The sequence below is a fragment of the Glossina fuscipes genome, unplaced genomic scaffold (assembly GCF_014805625.2).
Source record: "Glossina fuscipes isolate IAEA_lab_2018 unplaced genomic scaffold, Yale_Gfus_2 1, whole genome shotgun sequence".
Lineage (NCBI taxonomy): Eukaryota > Metazoa > Arthropoda > Insecta > Diptera > Glossinidae > Glossina > Glossina fuscipes.
In genome coordinates, this window is record NW_023998415.1 from 4,265,313 (window position 1) to 4,281,995 (window position 16,683).

At 34.4% G+C, this 16,683-nt stretch overlaps 2 protein-coding genes across 3 annotated transcripts; one reads left to right on the top strand and one right to left on the bottom strand.

Annotated features, from left to right (window-relative positions):
• The first annotated feature begins 7,892 nt into the window (after positions 1-7,892).
• On the top strand, positions 7,893-10,035 carry LOC119631275 (carboxypeptidase B). Its single transcript, XM_038023334.1, has 3 exons — positions 7,893-8,709; positions 9,067-9,326; positions 9,385-10,035. The coding sequence occupies exons 1-3, from the start codon at positions 7,987-7,989 to the stop codon at positions 9,875-9,877; spliced, it is 1,476 nt and encodes a 491-aa protein (XP_037879262.1). The 5' UTR covers positions 7,893-7,986; the 3' UTR covers positions 9,878-10,035.
• A 233-nt stretch (positions 10,036-10,268) lies between these two features.
• Positions 10,269-16,649, bottom strand: LOC119631273 (nuclear valosin-containing protein-like). 2 transcript variants are annotated; one of them, XM_038023330.1, is made up of 11 exons: positions 16,501-16,649; positions 16,092-16,215; positions 15,942-16,027; positions 15,622-15,790; positions 15,332-15,562; positions 14,899-15,266; positions 14,335-14,840; positions 13,479-14,277; positions 10,892-11,221; positions 10,605-10,829; positions 10,269-10,523 (listed from the first exon to the last, which is right to left on the bottom strand). In XM_038023330.1, the coding sequence occupies exons 1-11, from the start codon at positions 16,555-16,557 to the stop codon at positions 10,443-10,445; spliced, it is 2,976 nt and encodes a 991-aa protein (XP_037879258.1). In that variant the 5' UTR covers positions 16,558-16,649; the 3' UTR covers positions 10,269-10,442. The 2 variants fall into 2 exon arrangements, with proteins under 2 accessions (XP_037879258.1, XP_037879259.1); XM_038023331.1 differs by having other exon boundaries at positions 10,270-10,523; positions 15,347-15,562.
• Positions 16,650-16,683: the final 34 nt, after the last annotated feature.

Genomic DNA, 16,683 nt, shown 5'->3' on the forward strand with positions numbered 1-16,683 from the left:
CATTAGAAAGTGTATGAAAAGAAGTTAAAAATGTTATAGCCGAGCGAGGTCGACAATTAAATACCTTGCATTGTCCTGGGAAAATATAATTTTTTGTTTAGTTCGCTTATAAAATATCCGAAAATTATACCTTGTGTGCAACTTTCAATGGGAATGCTTTCAAAATTTAAATACAATTTTTACATAAGCGCCTAATGGACCTATGTTCTTCACATTGCGCATAGTAAACAAAAATTGCCAACTTATGTTAATAATAAGACTTTGTTTGCACAAAGGTATGTTAAGCTTATGCGGATGTATGCAAGAAGCGAAGATCTTGAGGAATACTTTGAGAACTGGCTTTTATTGCATCACACAAAAAATGATTCTGAATCGATCTCAACTTATCTGTGCGTCTGTACGCCTTGTTTTGTTGTGTTGAACCTACTGATTGCAATTGGTATACAAAAGTTTTTTGGCCCAAGAATGAATGCTAGTGAAAACGGGACGGTTCGAGGCATTTTTTCGACACCTTCTCATATAACACCTTATTTTGGAAAGTAATTATATGAAGAAGAATGCTTTAAGCAAAGTAATGTTGGCTATTTAGTAACGCACCTTGTCCCACTATAATATTTTTACTTGTTTATGTCAAATCACTGTTATGGATCAATTGTTTCTTAAGAGAATATTAAATTTCAGATTTTTTCGCCATGTAAGGGATTATTTTTCATCAGAACCATTACGTGCTTGATACAAATTTTATATCAAATAACTTTTATTTTCATTCCTTTTCCAATACACATGCCCTCGGAGGAAGAGAAGTTCCATTTGGTTAATTTCAATATCAAATTATTGTTATGAACGATTCTTTCTTTTTTCTTTAACTATATCAAGATTTAGAAGAAGGTCAGATAGTAGTTCCGCGACAACTAAATTTGTCACATTGACTTAATAGACGAAAATAATATTATATGGAAATATTGTATAGCAGCTTTTACTAAAAAATACGGCCTTAATGCATTTAATAAAAATGTTTTCAATAGGTTCTCTTCTTCGGTCGAGACATATCAATGTGTCAAATTTGATCATTTTTTATCGCTCGGGAATTACAATCCATAAGTTAAACATAATAATAAGAGACAGACATCAGATAAAAAGGTAGATTTGCTTTTGGTCGATTCAGAAAACTAATCGGAATAGATCTCGCAAGTCGATCCGGTTATTGCATACATTCGCATGCAGTTAATTTTATTAGCCACAACTAGTGTAGAGTATAATTAATGAATTGGAATCTTGGCATATATCACGAAAAAACATAAACAACAACAACAACAAACAACTAACAAAATAACAAATTTTATTCTACACCATGCACTAAGCTATCTGATATTAAATATGAGAACTGCCATACGTTAAGTTTAAGGCGAACTCTGGATACATGGACTCAAGGCAGCTCTGTTGAGTTGCGTTGAGTTAAATTGAAATTTCTTATATTACATGTTCTTTAATGCAAGAATTTGGAGAATATCACATAACATGTAAGTTACATGAAATTAATATACACTTATTTACTGTTGTTTTGTATATTCTTTATGTGCATATATGCTCATATATAAGTGGAGTTGTATCAATTACTTTTTACTTTAATTTTTCAAATTCAAAATGTAATTAACATCACGTTATCTTCGTTAGGATGCCAAAAGAATATAATAATAATTAATTATTTATTATTATGTTTTTATTTGGATTAATGCTAACTGGCGACACTTAAATTGTAACATAAATAAATTCAATTAAGGTGGGATATCTTTGCTCTTCTCGAAGTTGAATAGTTCATATCCGTCTTATTAAATAACTTGATTTTATTTTTTTTTTCTCTAAAGAAGAAGAATACGTTAAGCATCACTTAATGAAATATTTACCGACTATCATCAGTGCATTAGGAGAAATGTGTTCTCTTAAATGGAATTATAATACAACATATAACGCATTAGCATACACATTTCCAAGGCGCAACGGACTTGAGCTTAAAGGCTATTTAAAGCGATCCATCCATTTATGATGGGAACAAAAAGGATGCTCAGATACAAGATGAAAGGGAAGGGAAGATGATCTCTTCGAAACGTAATCTTATAAACGAATGCTTGTGACTGTTATATTGATCATGGAGCGTTTGTTCTTAATTCACTGATAATTAGTATGATTAAATATATCTCTCTATTTCTTCTTCTTCTTCTTCTTCTTCTTCGTGAGTAGCGCTTTGCATTGCGACGATTTTAATGAATTCACTGCTTCTCATTCTCACTTGTTGTCCTGAATCAAATATTTTTCGAAAAAGTATTCCGGTTATTGTCAATCAATAAATTTTCACACAAAAAATTTTATTCACATTAAAATCATTAAACAGAAATCAAGAAAACGAAAACAATATTATCGCTATATTTTCGAATTAGAATTGTGGTAGCGGAGAAAGAAAAAAAATGCTTATTTTTACAACTTATGCTATCTTTAAATTGGCGATCACGATGTGCATTGCAATGTTTGTGGGGTCTCATTGTGCTCTTGTGCCAGAAAACGACGGAGATGAGGAACATCGTACCGAAGATGCTACAGATCTCTCCACTTTGGAACATAGAATGCGGCAAAAGTATTATAACGATTTGGTGCGCGTGAAGGGAAAATTATTCGCTTCGCAACATGCACTATTGGCGGATGATATCGATTCCAATACAGAAAATTCGAGTGAAACTCTCGAAACCGACACTCTTGCTATATCCGCTAAAACTGCAAATAATAATAAATCCGGAAATATGAATGCCCACTCAGAAACTGAAACAGCTACAATAAATAAATCATCGATTGAAAAAACATCTGCAAAGGCTATCGGGGCAACAATAGCAACAGAATGTGAAGTGAAGGACAGTACTACCGGAAATTCCTTAGATATCGTTACATTGAAAGTATATGTGAAACTTCGAGACGACGAAGAATGCAATACGAAACCATTCAATGCCGCAGAAGAAGGGAAAACTACACAACGAGTTATGGAAAAGAGTTCACGGAACAATAAACCTAAAAAAAAAGGGCAGAAAGAAGCGTTTAAATCGTCATCGAAAGCAATCAAATCATGGAAAATCGAGTGCCAACAAACATTCTCGCAGAAAACATACACACGAACATCAACGACAATCCGATAAATGAAAATATCTACACTCAAATAATTTTAGTTTTATGACATTTCGATCGATATATATTATCCCCTTCAGATTTTTTTTGCATTTGAAATAAATTTTGAGAAAAAAAAAAAAACAATTATTGGGTGCTTAGGGAATACAATAGAATTCTTTTGGCAGGGTTCGCTATGCAACGAAACTCACTATGAACGGAACTTGTTTTTCACTAACGCTGTTGGGCAGTTTACGCTTTCGTCAAAGACCAGGCAAGTGCTATCGCGCTTACAAATGTTATGATTGATTTTATATTTTGTGATCTTTTTCTGCAAAATAAATACATTTCCTATAAAATCATATTCAAAAAAGTCCTACAAATTCGAATTCGACTGAAGACATTTGTCTTGCAATATATCCCGGGTAATCATTATTACAGTATATACACAAAAGACAACAAATCACATAACGTTGCCCACATTATGGTCAGCCCATAGATAAAAGTATTCTCCTACCTCTCTGTTCGTCGTATTCTCAAAATCTTAAAATGAAATCAATTGATAGACCTTTAAATGCGCCCTGAAGTAAATTTTTGAAAACTTCACTTGATGCAAATAACTCCCTGAAATGTAGAAACTATTTTGCCCCTCATCGCCGAAGGACTATATTAATTTTGCAAAACGTCGGCAATTCCCAGCAGGAAGCATCAGAGACCCCACAAAGTGTATATATTCTTGATCAGCATCAAATTCTAAATCCGTCCGTCTGTCTGCCCGTCTGCGTAATACCTGTTGTCAACATTCGCCTGGCCACAAAAATAAAGCTATCGACTTCAAATTTGATAAAACCGTTGAAAGTCCTCGCACTCAGCTCGATATTGAAATTGGTCGATGGACATGCCTACGTTAAATGAGTACACCTCTCGTTTTTAAAAGGGATAAAAAAATGACTGTTTGCTCATTACTTATAAACCGCGGCTAAAACTAAAACTACAAAAATTTTGAACGTATATTCTATGGCCGATGTAATATCTCTAAAAAAAATGCAAAAAATCAGCCACGCCTACTCAATTTTATAGTGTGTCACAATTTCATTTTCTTTCAAAACCTTTACAGAAGCAATTTTTCAAACTTTCATCGAGTATATAAATCCTTCCAGTTTCAAATTGGGTCTGTTCGCCTGTCTGTCCACCAAACTGTCTAGTAACTTTGATAAACATTCTCCCGTTAGCGAAAATGCGGATATCACCTACAAATTTGCAAAAGAATTTGAAAATGATTGAAACTTTTCCAAACTTTTCTACAACGCCCACAGGTCTATCTGACAAAAACTTTTATTTTGAAAACAGAACAAAACAGCCACGCCCGCTCCATATTAAAGAGCATGAAAATTCATTTACTTTACTTTTCTTGTCTTTTTTTAAGATAACGATGTTGGTAATAAAAGATTCGGTTATGACCAAATATAGTTTTCTCATTTTGTTTATTTTTAACAGTTTTTATTTAAGGGCATATTCTATAGTTGTGATTGGTCCCTAAGCATAAAAGAGAACAATGTGTGTCTTCTTACTATAGTTGTTTTCGTTTTGTATCAATTTTGCAATTCCGAAGCAATAGTCATAAGAAAACACCCTGCCATAAGTTTTATTGTAAACTAACTTTGTTAAGTCTTGTAAAGCATGAAGAAAACAATGCCGTGTGACTAGTGATGCCCCTAGTGATGATGTTGTTGCTCAGCATACGGCTATTGATCTATTTTCATATGAGAATCAAATCGGTTTGTTAATCAATACATTTATAATTACATAAATACTATATATGAACGATTCAATCGAAAGCAAAAATAACTTATTAACTCATAATAATAATTAAAACGTGACGGCGTGCTATTGAATACTAGAACCATTATCAATCTATTTCGCACCTATTGTCTGATAAAGATTACAAAACTTTGCTTCTGGCATACGCATCATTATGACGAAGAGGGCTCAAAACGCAAACGAGAAGGTCCAAATCATTTTACCTTAAATTGCTATTATGATATAAGTTTCATCATGAAGCAACTTTAGTTTTCATTATATGAGAGGGAGTTCAAAAGTCACCCCAGCCGGTCCAAAGTTTTCATACCAATTTAGATTGCCAAAATAGTACTTAGCCACTTTTGCCGAGAAATTTTGAAAATTGCAATTTTTTCCCATATAATGACTTTTTAGGATAGGGGGCGACATGGTGTGTGGTCGAAAAAGTGAACCGACCCAAACCACTAGGTTTCGCCCTTTGGTCAATACACGTCAATGTACCAAATTCCATCAAAATATCGCTAGAATTGCGACGTTTAGCTTGAGCACTAGTTTACATGGACACACAACGGACGAACGGACAGTCTTCAATCAATTCAGATTGCGATAACAAATGGATGGGTTTATCCTAAACCCTTCTATATATTACATACGTCCGCATTAACTTAATATATAGTCTGTACCACAAGTGGTGTAGGGTATAAAAACTAAATTATTGAGGCAATTTATCGGGCAACGTGTGCGTTGAATTGGCCAAAAAGTATAGTATACAAAAGAGATTAGGAAAAATATTAAGGTTAATATTAAGCTTATTAAGCATTTTCGACGTGTTTTAAATGATATTAAAATATATCGCGGGATGTCAACGGCCCAGCATCAGCATCAAAATTACTCGTATGTATAATTCGCCCGTAAATATTATAGATTGCCAAGTTAAAAAGGATTTCAGAAAAGAAAGTTGTGTTTATACCTTACACCACTTGCTGTACAGGGTATATTAAGTTTGTGGGGACGTTTGTAATACTTACAAGCACTTGAGATACACTGATCTTTTGTTATACCAATCGATTCATAATGATTTTTTGAATCTATTTAAGCTTGTCCGTCCGTCGCTCCGTCTTGTTATCCTTTGTTCAATGTATAGGTCACAAGTTTGGATATATATCGATACAATTTTGTACACTGATATGTTTTGGCCCAAGAATCAATATTACTCAAAATAGTTCGAGTTGGGCCATTTTTCCGAAAAATAGTGTAATTTTCAGAATTTTACATTAAGACCGGTTAGTAATAGTTTAGTAATTTGTGGGAAAACTTAGGATCGGAAGAGGCAATTTTTGTAACCGCTTGTCATATAACCGTTCCCACGGGATCTGAAACGCCGCTCCCTTTATAATGCTCTATTCTGAAAAATCATTACATGGAAAAAAAATTGCAATTTTCAAAATTTCTCAGCAAAGATAGTAGTATTTCGGCATTTTAAATTGTTGCGGATGCCAATTTTTGAACTCCCCTCATATAATGAAAACTGAAGTTCATTCGGCAAAAAGGTGTAATTTTCAATCCTTCTAAAAGTAAGTTCGTTCGTAATAATAATTTAACATAAAAAGGTCAACTATACCAAAAATTTTGACCATTTCGGTCTATTTTTTGGATACTAACCTAATAAGGATTGTGACGAAAATTGATCCTTTGTAAGGCAGAAAAGTCTAGATCTTAATGTGTGATGATGGAAATTGAATTGTGTTAGACAATGTGATTTCGGGCATTTATTGATCGACCTTACCCGACTATAATGTTCTTAGTTATTTTAGTATGTGAACATAATGCAACAATACAATAGATATATGTATACTTTTTAAATTTATTTCCGTACCAGTCGGTACTAATACTAGTTTATAAATCTCGAATTCAAGTGAGCTCCGTGCTATTTCGATATATTCTGAAACAATATACCCCTGACCATCGTGATGATATTCTACTTCTAATTAGTTCTAGCTCCGTAGGTATTAAGGTCAAGAAGACTTTCATGATTTCACTTTAAAAGTAAAGTAAAAGTATACGCCAAACTGACCAACCCGCCAATAATTTCATCACGCAAAATCTTTCTAATGCTTTTTATTCCTAAATTCTCAAAAATTTATTAATTTCGTTATCCAATTCTAAATAATCATTGTTTAAATAACATATATGTGAGTATAAATGTACACTTAAATATTGTATGATTTAACATAATTTAGTACAGGTATATATATACCATGTATTATATATATATATATATATATATATATATATATATAAAGCCCTATATATTATGTATATATACATATGTTTGGTTATATTTGTCATTTAAGCGAAACGAATAAGTAAACACGCACAGGCGCCGTTTAACCGATACAAAGGATATTCCTTTCGGCGAGGAATTTTGGAAAGGCTGAATGTACGGTTGGTAGGAATTACATAAGTTGTTTGCGTGAGTCGAATTTTTTAAAGCATAATTTGTTTCCTTTTATCTTATAGGAATGGCAGATACCTGACACTGACAACAGCGTCAACGACAATGACTATAACCAATATGTTGTCTCATTTTGAATATGATTTAACTTATTACACAATTACAGTAACCAGTACACGTTGGTAGCGCATAAAAAAGAAGATTGCAATCCTTTCTTCAATTTCTTTCTTTTTTTTTTTTTTTTTTTTTGTCTTTTTTCAAATCTTTATAATTTGCTTATATGTAGTTCAGTTCTTTGCCGACTTGTCGACTTGTATGTTCTATCTACGTAAAGAGTAATAACAAGAGAAATTGAAACGGAAAATCCGTCATTATTATTTAGTTGAAATATTTCATATTTTCCTAAATAGTTTTCAATAGAAGAGGACATTTTTTGGGTTTTTTTTTTTTTGAATTTTTTTCATTTTTGGGTTTTTTTTTTTGCCTTTGATTCAAATAAATTTCAAATATTTTTAATTAAATCGTTTTTTTTTCTTTTCAATTGATATTTTTCAAATCTGCTATACGTCAATTTGCGCTAAATTATGGTAAAAATAACGAAATCGAATGAGAAAGATAGTGAATCCGCAGGAACGCGGAACGTTGGCAAGAAAAAATTACTTAAAACCCCCAACCTGCCGGAGAAAAAGAAGCATATTAACAAACCATCGACCAGTAAAGCGAGTGCAACGAAGTCGCGTTTGCAACATGTGCCAAACAATTATGAACGTTCATCGGTGAGCAAGAGTAGCAGCCAATCGCAATTATTAAACACGAAAATGTGTAAAAAATCGGCGAAACATAATCCGAAGCGAACAACTGGCGGCAGCGAAAGACATTATATTATACCGCGACCGGATGTGTTGCATACATATTTATCGCATTGCGATATTATCCAATATTTGGACTTTGTGAAATCACGTTTTAGTGATTCCGTCAAAATCCATACAATCGGTTATTCATATGAGAAACGTGCAATCAAAGCCATCGAAATTGATTGGATAAATGATAGAAGAGACGAGAAGGATGTAGAGTCAATTTCTTCCTCGGGATTATCACTAGCGGGCCAGACATCAAGCGATAGACGTAATACAATATTTATTGAGGGCGGTACGCATGCCCGTGAATGGATCTCAATATCGGTGGCTTTAAATTGCATCTATCAATTGACCGAAAAGAATCGAAGACACCAGGATTTATTGGGAAAGCTACGCTTTTTTATAGTACCATTAGTTAACCCTGATGGATATGAATACACAAGAACAACGGTATGCTGAAAGATAATTTTTTTAATGGTCACTGTCGAAAGACGGAGCAATATTTTAGTTCATTCACTCGATAGCACCCACTGACTTCATGTAAAGTCTCTAGGAACATTTTTATGACTTCTTATGATTATGATCTTAATTTACCGCATTCTAGCAATTAAAAGTTCAAGTTGATTATCTTTCTGAGTGAGATAGATAGATGCCTAGTTCAAAGAAAACTTGAGAAATTACAAAACTTATAAGAATACATTTGTTAGACAATTTTTTATACAAACCTTTTTTTATATACGCAACAAAAAAAAATTGTTTTCACTTTTGTTTACATTCTCACGAAACGCATTGATTATCTTACTAAAGAATCCTCGTTGGCGCAAGAATCGTCGTCCCCATAGCGAAGAGAAACATGTGGGAACTGATTGTAATCGGAATTTCGATTTCCATTGGGACTTGAACTCAAGCAAAGTTAAACGTAACACCTATCAAGGAGAAAAACCATTTTCGGAGCCGGAGACAAGAGCCTTGGCGAAAATTTTACATCGTCTTTCACCACAATTGCTATTCTTTTTATCATTGCACTCTTATGCCACCACTATAATGTATCCTTGGGGCTATACAAGGTAAGTTAAAAGCTTCATTTATGTACACAGAGAAGCAAATTCTATGCATATTTGACAGGGTAGAGCCTAAAAATGCTAAAATGCTTGAAAACTTGGCAATTACTGGCAGTAGTGCTATTAGATCATCTAAAGGCCGTTATTATCGAGTGGGTACAATCGCCAACATCACTAAACGGACTATAGCCGGATCGGTTGTTGACTATGCGTACGGCGTCATCAAAGTTCCATTGGCATTGGTCATGGAATTGCCATCGAGTGAATATGGCTTTCAGCCACCATCTCAAGTCATCAGTCAGTTAGGGCATGAAAGTTGGATTGGCATTAAGGAAATGTGCAAACATGCTTTCTCTCTCAAGGCCCAATTGGAGGATTTAAGAAAAAACAAAAAGAAAGAATTGCCAGACGTAGCAGAAGAAACTGTTAGCGAAATCCGGATACACAAGCCCAAGATCGATTGGCTCAGAGATGGAGAATATAATGTAAAAAATTTCGATCTTTACGAAGATGTTCAAAGTATTTCGAAAATTTGTCTATCAACCGCCGTAGATTAAAATTAATTGCATTTATTGGTTTTCGGTAATAATGATCCACTTCATATTTAATCAATATATACGGAAATAAAATATTTGCAAATACTTTTTAAATCAATGATGTTTACTTTTTAGTCGTAAATTCATACATATTTGCTTACAAAGACAGAAATAATGAATGCCTACCTTATGTGTTCTCTATTTAAAAGAATCATTAAAGATAAAAGTAATGAACGCACAATAATATTAACAATTTCTTGACTGAATCTGTAGTAAAAAAATAAAAAAGAAAAAATATTTTATTTTCTATTGAAAAAAAAACTAAAGAATTTGCAATTGAAATTGCACATCCAAGCCTTTGTGAATGCAATATTAATACAACTGATAATTAAATCAAATTTCTACTCAACGTGAAAGCAATGCAAATTAAGAATGACATGTGTAATCTTTAGAGTTTAGGGTAGTTTTCATGATGAGATTATTCTTGCTACGTAAAGCTTACAATATTACGAAAAGCAGATGTTGTGCAAAAAGTCTTGTAAATTAATCATAAAAAAAGAGAAAAAAAACTACAATAAAACCATATTTACGATGTGACAATATCGTTTATTTGGGGCAGACGAGGTGCAGCATATTTTAAACGTAATTTTTCATATGCCTTACGATCCTGAAACGAAAAAATTTGTTTATACATATTTTAAAAAAAATATTCGAAATTAAAATTAAAAATTTGATAATTTGTACACACCTGAGCACTGACAGAGGGTCGTAGCATTTCAATAGCCTTTTGAAAATGTGATTTTCGTACGCATAAATCCTCGGTCTTCGAATCGCTGTTGTTTAAAGCCTCCTTCAAAGCCAACATAGATGCCTGCCGCACTAGCCCAGATAAATCAGCACCAGTATAACCATCGGTAGAGGCCGCCAATTCCTCAAAATCAACGTCGTCTGCCACCAACGGCCGCGAGCCATTCTAAAATATATCAAAATATATATATATATATATATGCGAAATTTTTACAATATCAAATGTACCTTAGTGGTCGCTTTTAATATATCTACGCGATCTGAATGTTCGGGCAAGCCCACATAAAGTATTGTATCTAAACGGCCGGGTCTTAATATAGCAGGATCTATAATGTCGGGGCGATTAGTAGCGGCTAATATATAAACACCCTCTCGTTCTTCCATGCCATCCATTTCAGTTAATAATTGATTGACGACTCGCGTACCAGAACCAGTCTCGTTATTATCGGAACGTTTAGGACACAGCGAATCAAATTCGTCAAAAAATATAACACAAGGCGCTGAATTACGAGCACGTTGGAAGCAAGCCCTTACGGCGCGCTCGCTTTCACCCACATACTGGTAAGAAATGAAAAAGTATTCATATTTATCTGAAATCGAATGCTAAAATTCTCAATACTAAACTATTAGCTTGTTTGCGTTCTTTTATTTATGGCTTGCTTGAAAATGTTCTGCCCAAGGATGAAACAAATTATTTTTTCTTCAATTTATTTTTACTCATCGGCATTGTTTCGTTCAAGAATGTAATGCGATTTATCAAGATCCGCACAAATTATCCTTCAATTTCCTTAAGGACATCATTATTTGAACAAAATCTTTTTCTCAGGAACATAAATTTCAGATCTGTAAACAGGTAATATTGACTGGGGACCTGGTCTTCAAATGGGTTATGCAGCAATTTGAACTTCAATTTATACAAATTTACCAAGATAGCCATCGACTTGTGACAGGGTTCATTCACTCCACCAATGTGGCTAAACTCGGGTCAGCTTTCTCAGGCGTACATATTGATTCAATAGGTGGCAAACTCGTGCTTTTGACATATACATAGCCTGTTTTATCTCCCTAAATTGTGAAATTTTTTGACCTTCCCGAACTATCATCGTCACCCAAACTGTCTGTTAGTCTACGTCTCAATTCGATTATGCAAAATTTCACCGCAATAAATAATGATGTATAATGACAGCCCAATACTTAGTATTTTCCACATTCACATCGACGCCTGCAAACGATTTCCAAATAACTAACCGAACAAATTAAAGGCAATTTTTGTAAGTACTGAATCCGTAAGTCCGTATGAAACTATTGTGGACGAACGCTGTCATCTTCATAGTCACCTTGGAAACTTTTCACACACCTGAACCTACCATATGATATTGTGTATATCGATCTATTAAACCGTTTTCGCAACAAATATAGTTGGAAGGTATTATGATGGACACATGATTGTCTTGTTCAGTAAACCTGGTCTCTAACTTTCTCTTTTCACTCTAGTCAAAATTTAGCCAAAGCGATTACTCCATAGTTGCGTGAAGTCTGAAAATTAAACATCTGTCGACTTACCACCTGTCCCACAGTACGTCACAAATTCAAACCTGTTCAAGGCCCGGAAAATGGAAATTTGCGCTGGGTCAATAGCAGTTAGTGAAAAAAAATTTTGTATACAAATGATTTCATTTCGTAGTGTCACAAACGTTGCTTAAAAGCCAATTTTATATCAGTGCAGAAGCTTACCCACTAAATTATTTTTGCAACAACCTCTGCATTACGCCATTATATGTGTTCTTCGGACTTTTCAATTTCCTGTAGAGCTTAGAATAGTTGATAGATGTTAAATGTACCTGTCTTCATATGTTATAATTAATAAGCTAAGTTATCCTGCAACAACATACGTATGTATAGTCGTATGATATCTAGCGTTTTGTTACGTCACATTATTTCAATCCCCACCGCCGTAGGATGAGAGATACATTCATTTTGTCAAAACGTGTGCGACGACTAGAAGAAAGCATCAATGACGCCCACAAAATATATGTATTCTACTTGACCAGAAGATATCCGCTAGAAATTTGCAAAATAGTTTGGAATTGACCCAAACTTTTCAAACGACACGCCTGCAACGCCCACATACCTATCCGACAAAAATTTTTAATTTGAAAATAGAAGAAATCAATTGCGCCTACTCCATATTAGAAAGCATGAAAATCTATTTTTTTCCTCTTTTTGGGGTAAACGTTGATGGCTATAAAAGATTCGGTCCCGACCGAATTTAATTTTCTTACTTGTTTAGAAAGCTTACGCTTTTTTAATACTTTACGTTTGTTTAAACACATAACAAAAAACAAAAACAATCTATCACAGTTGATTACTCCTTTCTCGCCCTAATAGATACATTTTAAAGCTAAATATTTGCTAGCGCTACTATCACAGAAAGTCGAATGGCGTATAAACTCAACATTAAATGCACCGGCAATAACAAAGACGAACTATTTTCTTATTCTACAATCCGACTAACTTACAAATCCGTTTACCAAAACATACTCGACCTTAACCACGCGGCAGTGAAAAGAAAGAACATGCAGCCATATTCGTTTTTGTAAATACAAGGTTTGTGCAGTAAACGTGATATTAAAGAGCAGACATATATATATATCAGTTTCACTCATTAGTCATGAAGATTAAAGGTTTGTATATGGTTTGAACCATTAGACTTTGGACAAATTTCTAAACATTATAAGCGAATTCCAACAGATATAATGTAACGTGGAGAGAAGAATTAGCCGTATGCGAAAAACTACTTCCTTTTACAACTTACCATATTCATTAGTTCTGGCCCTTTAACTGATATGAAATTAATGCCTGCTTCATTGGCTATAGCCTTGGCAAGCAAAGTTTTACCGCAACCTGGTGGACCGCATAAGAGTACACCAGACGGGGCTGTTAAGCCCAAACAGGCCAGCTTCTCAGGGTATTTTACCGGTGCTAAAACGGCAAGTTTCAATTCTTCTCGTATTTCTTGCAGTGAACCTATATCATCCCAGCTTACATCTGGTACTGTAATAAAACCTTCACGTTTGGCAAGAGGCTGCACAACTTTAACAGCCTCACGAAAATCTTCTAACGTTATGCAAAACTCCGATACAAAAGTAATATCCTCGGGAGGATTATCCAACCAAATCAACAATTCGAACAGCGACGGTTCCTGTAATTTCATTTTAGCTATTATCTCTTTCGAAACTCCATTTGAACTCTTTCTTTCATTCTTTTCTTCGGAACAATCACTAATGTTTTCAGAACTTTCGTTTGGTTTCTCTTTGTCTGTTGTATCTGCCGGCGTTTCAGCCTGTGAACTTTTATTAATCTCCTCCTGTTCGCCCTCAGAACATTTTTCTCCTTCCGATAATTGCTTCTTTGTTTCCGTTTCACCGTTGTCAACTTCCATTTGCTCTACGTTAGTCTCAGTTTTATTATTGTACTTATTGGTGTTAATTTCGTCACCAGTGGTCACAGTTTTCTTTTCGCTATTTTTTTCTTCTTCATTATCATCATCTAAATCAACGATAGTTATATTGCTTTGATTCTTTAATTGAAACGCGCGCATCTGTTCAGAGCATCTAAAAAGGACAATTTATTTATATTCCAAATCAAAGTATTTTAGTTCCGCGACTTACTTCCTTTTAACTGCTATTGTGGCTGCACGTGACACTAATGCCAATAAGTCGGCACCCACATAGCCTGGTGTCAGCTCTGCAATTTTATCAAAATCGCACTTAGGCTCCACCGATAAACCATCGCATATAATCGTTAGAATATCTTTGCGATCCTTTCGAGTGGGTATGCCGATAGCGATTTCGTGATCAAAACGTCCAACACGCCGTAAAGCTGGATCAAGTATGTCGGGACGTGTGGTGGCACCTATGACTAAAACAGATTGACCACCTTCACTTAGCTTCAAAGCGTCCAAACTGCTAATAAGTTGTGAAACTATACGTCGCTCCATATCCTTTGTTGCCAAAGCACGATTCGACGATATGGCATCAATTTCATCGATAAATAAAACACAAGGCGCGCAACTAATGGCCTGTTCAAATACGTCACGTATACGTTCTTCAGATTCTCCAGATATACCGGCTACTAATTCGGTGGCGGGTATTTCAATGAGAGCCAAATTCAGTTGCTAGTAATAAATAAATTATTAACATTTTCATTCAATTTTTAAGACAATTTTCTCTTACGCCTGCTATAGCATGAGCTAATAGAGTCTTTCCACATCCTGAAGGTCCATGTAGTAATATGCCTCTTGGCGGCATAAGACCCAACACAAAGTATATATCAGGTGATTTAATGTGCATCAGTAATTCGCACAATTCTTTTAGAGTCTTTTCCATGCCACCAATATCTTGGAATGTTTCCCGCGATTTACGCAGCTGAACTTCTTTCTTGAATTTACGCGAGCGTTGAGAGCTTAATGGATTAATGTAACGGTCACCACTGGATCCGTTATTTTGTTCTTTTTGTGGGGTATTTCCAGCATATTGTCGCACTTGTTGTTGACGTTGTTGCAATTGTTGTAGTAAATGTGACGCTAAATTGTCATTCTTATCTAATTATTCGACAAAACAATAAATTTAAGTTACAAACGCAAAGTTCTCTTTCCCTAACATTTACCTTGAACCAACTTACGTTTCTTTACTGGTTGCCCACCTATTCCGCCTAAAGACATTTCATGGCGTTTACGCGTACCCATTGTAGGTGACTGCGTTGTAATAGAAGACAATGAATTTGGAGTATCTGTAGTAGCAGCGGTTGAAGAACTACCTTTAGCTGCTGATTGATCAGTATTCGATGTTATTTTGGAGATGGTGATAGTATTATTTTTAGTAAGAACCGTGGTGGCAGCTACAATTAATACGCAATTCACATTTTTATTTAATTCAAAATAAAAAGTGGTTACATACGATTTAATGCTTTTCCATTGGAGTTTGTTTGATGTTCATCGCAACTTTCATCGCTGCTTATGTCGATTGCCTCACCAGTTGTTGGTTTCGTACCTGTCGTATTATTTTTTGTTTTATGGTACAAACTGTTCATCATATTATTCATTATATTATTTATTGGATTCGCATCCTGGAAATGTTAAGAAAATTGTTTATATAAAACTACTAAAAATTTCATAAAAACAAGCACTATTATTTATAGTTTCTTCAAAAACTATTTTATAGGAAATTCTATAACACAAAAAAGAATTAATTTGGACAACAGAACAATATTATCTTACATCCATTACTTCTAAGCTAGAAGCATCCGATTCATCGCCACTTGATTGTTGGTCCAAACCGTAGCTTTGAGACACCACGTGATAAGCTATAAAATATAAGTGAACTTTACAAAACCACAAAAATAAACTTTTGTAAGGATTCAAGCCGACCTTGCTCTACTAGAGCCCGAAATGGGGCAACTTTACGCCGTGAATATTCAACATAACGTTCCTGCAAATGCTTGGTCATCACTCCCACATCTAGATATGTTTTATCAACATTTTCTTCTAAATACTAAAAATTGCAAAAAGAAAAAAGGAATTTTTAATTTCAGCTTAGCTGTGCGCGAACATAGTATATATTCATATAATATGCCACACATGTACATCTGTAAAACAAAAAAACAAACGAAGAAAAACATAACCTAATTTTAATTTAATGTACGTTGATGGGCCTACCGCCGGCGTACACAAACATGCAATTGGCGGTGCGAAATCCACTTGTTAGTTTGTTTTTGGAACGATTGGCACTCCTTGTCCATATTCTTTTCCAGGAATTATTATTCAATTTTATTCATACCTGCTTAACTCTGCTTATGATTACCGGATCATAAAGAGCTGGTTTAGATTTTTTCATTTCTAACGACGTCTATATCATGTATTCGGTGGATATTATAGAATTTTCTTTTACGTTTCACAACTTCACCAAATCTTCTCAAAAAAACTCTTCAATTATAGAAATATACGCGTTTTTTTTTTCTGT

Bases quoted from the DNA above. Each gene is read 5' to 3' on its own strand.
- LOC119631275 (XM_038023334.1), top strand. From the start codon at position 7,987: ATGGTAAAAATAACGAAATCGAATGAGAAAGATAGTGAATCCGCAGGA. The intron at 8,710-9,066 runs GTATGCTGAAAG...ATCTTACTAAAG, and splicing joins ATGAATACACAAGAACAACG to AATCCTCGTTGGCGCAAGAA. The intron at 9,327-9,384 runs GTAAGTTAAAAG...CATATTTGACAG, and splicing joins TATCCTTGGGGCTATACAAG to GGTAGAGCCTAAAAATGCTA.
- LOC119631273 (XM_038023330.1), bottom strand. From the start codon at position 16,557: ATGAAAAAATCTAAACCAGCTCTTTATGATCCGGTAATCATAAGCAGA. The intron at 15,791-15,941 runs GTAAGATAATAT...TAACATTTCCAG, and splicing joins CTAGCTTAGAAGTAATGGAT to GATGCGAATCCAATAAATAA. The intron at 11,222-13,478 runs GTAAGTTGTAAA...ATTTCTTACCAG, and splicing joins GGCCAGAACTAATGAATATG to TATGTGGGTGAAAGCGAGCG.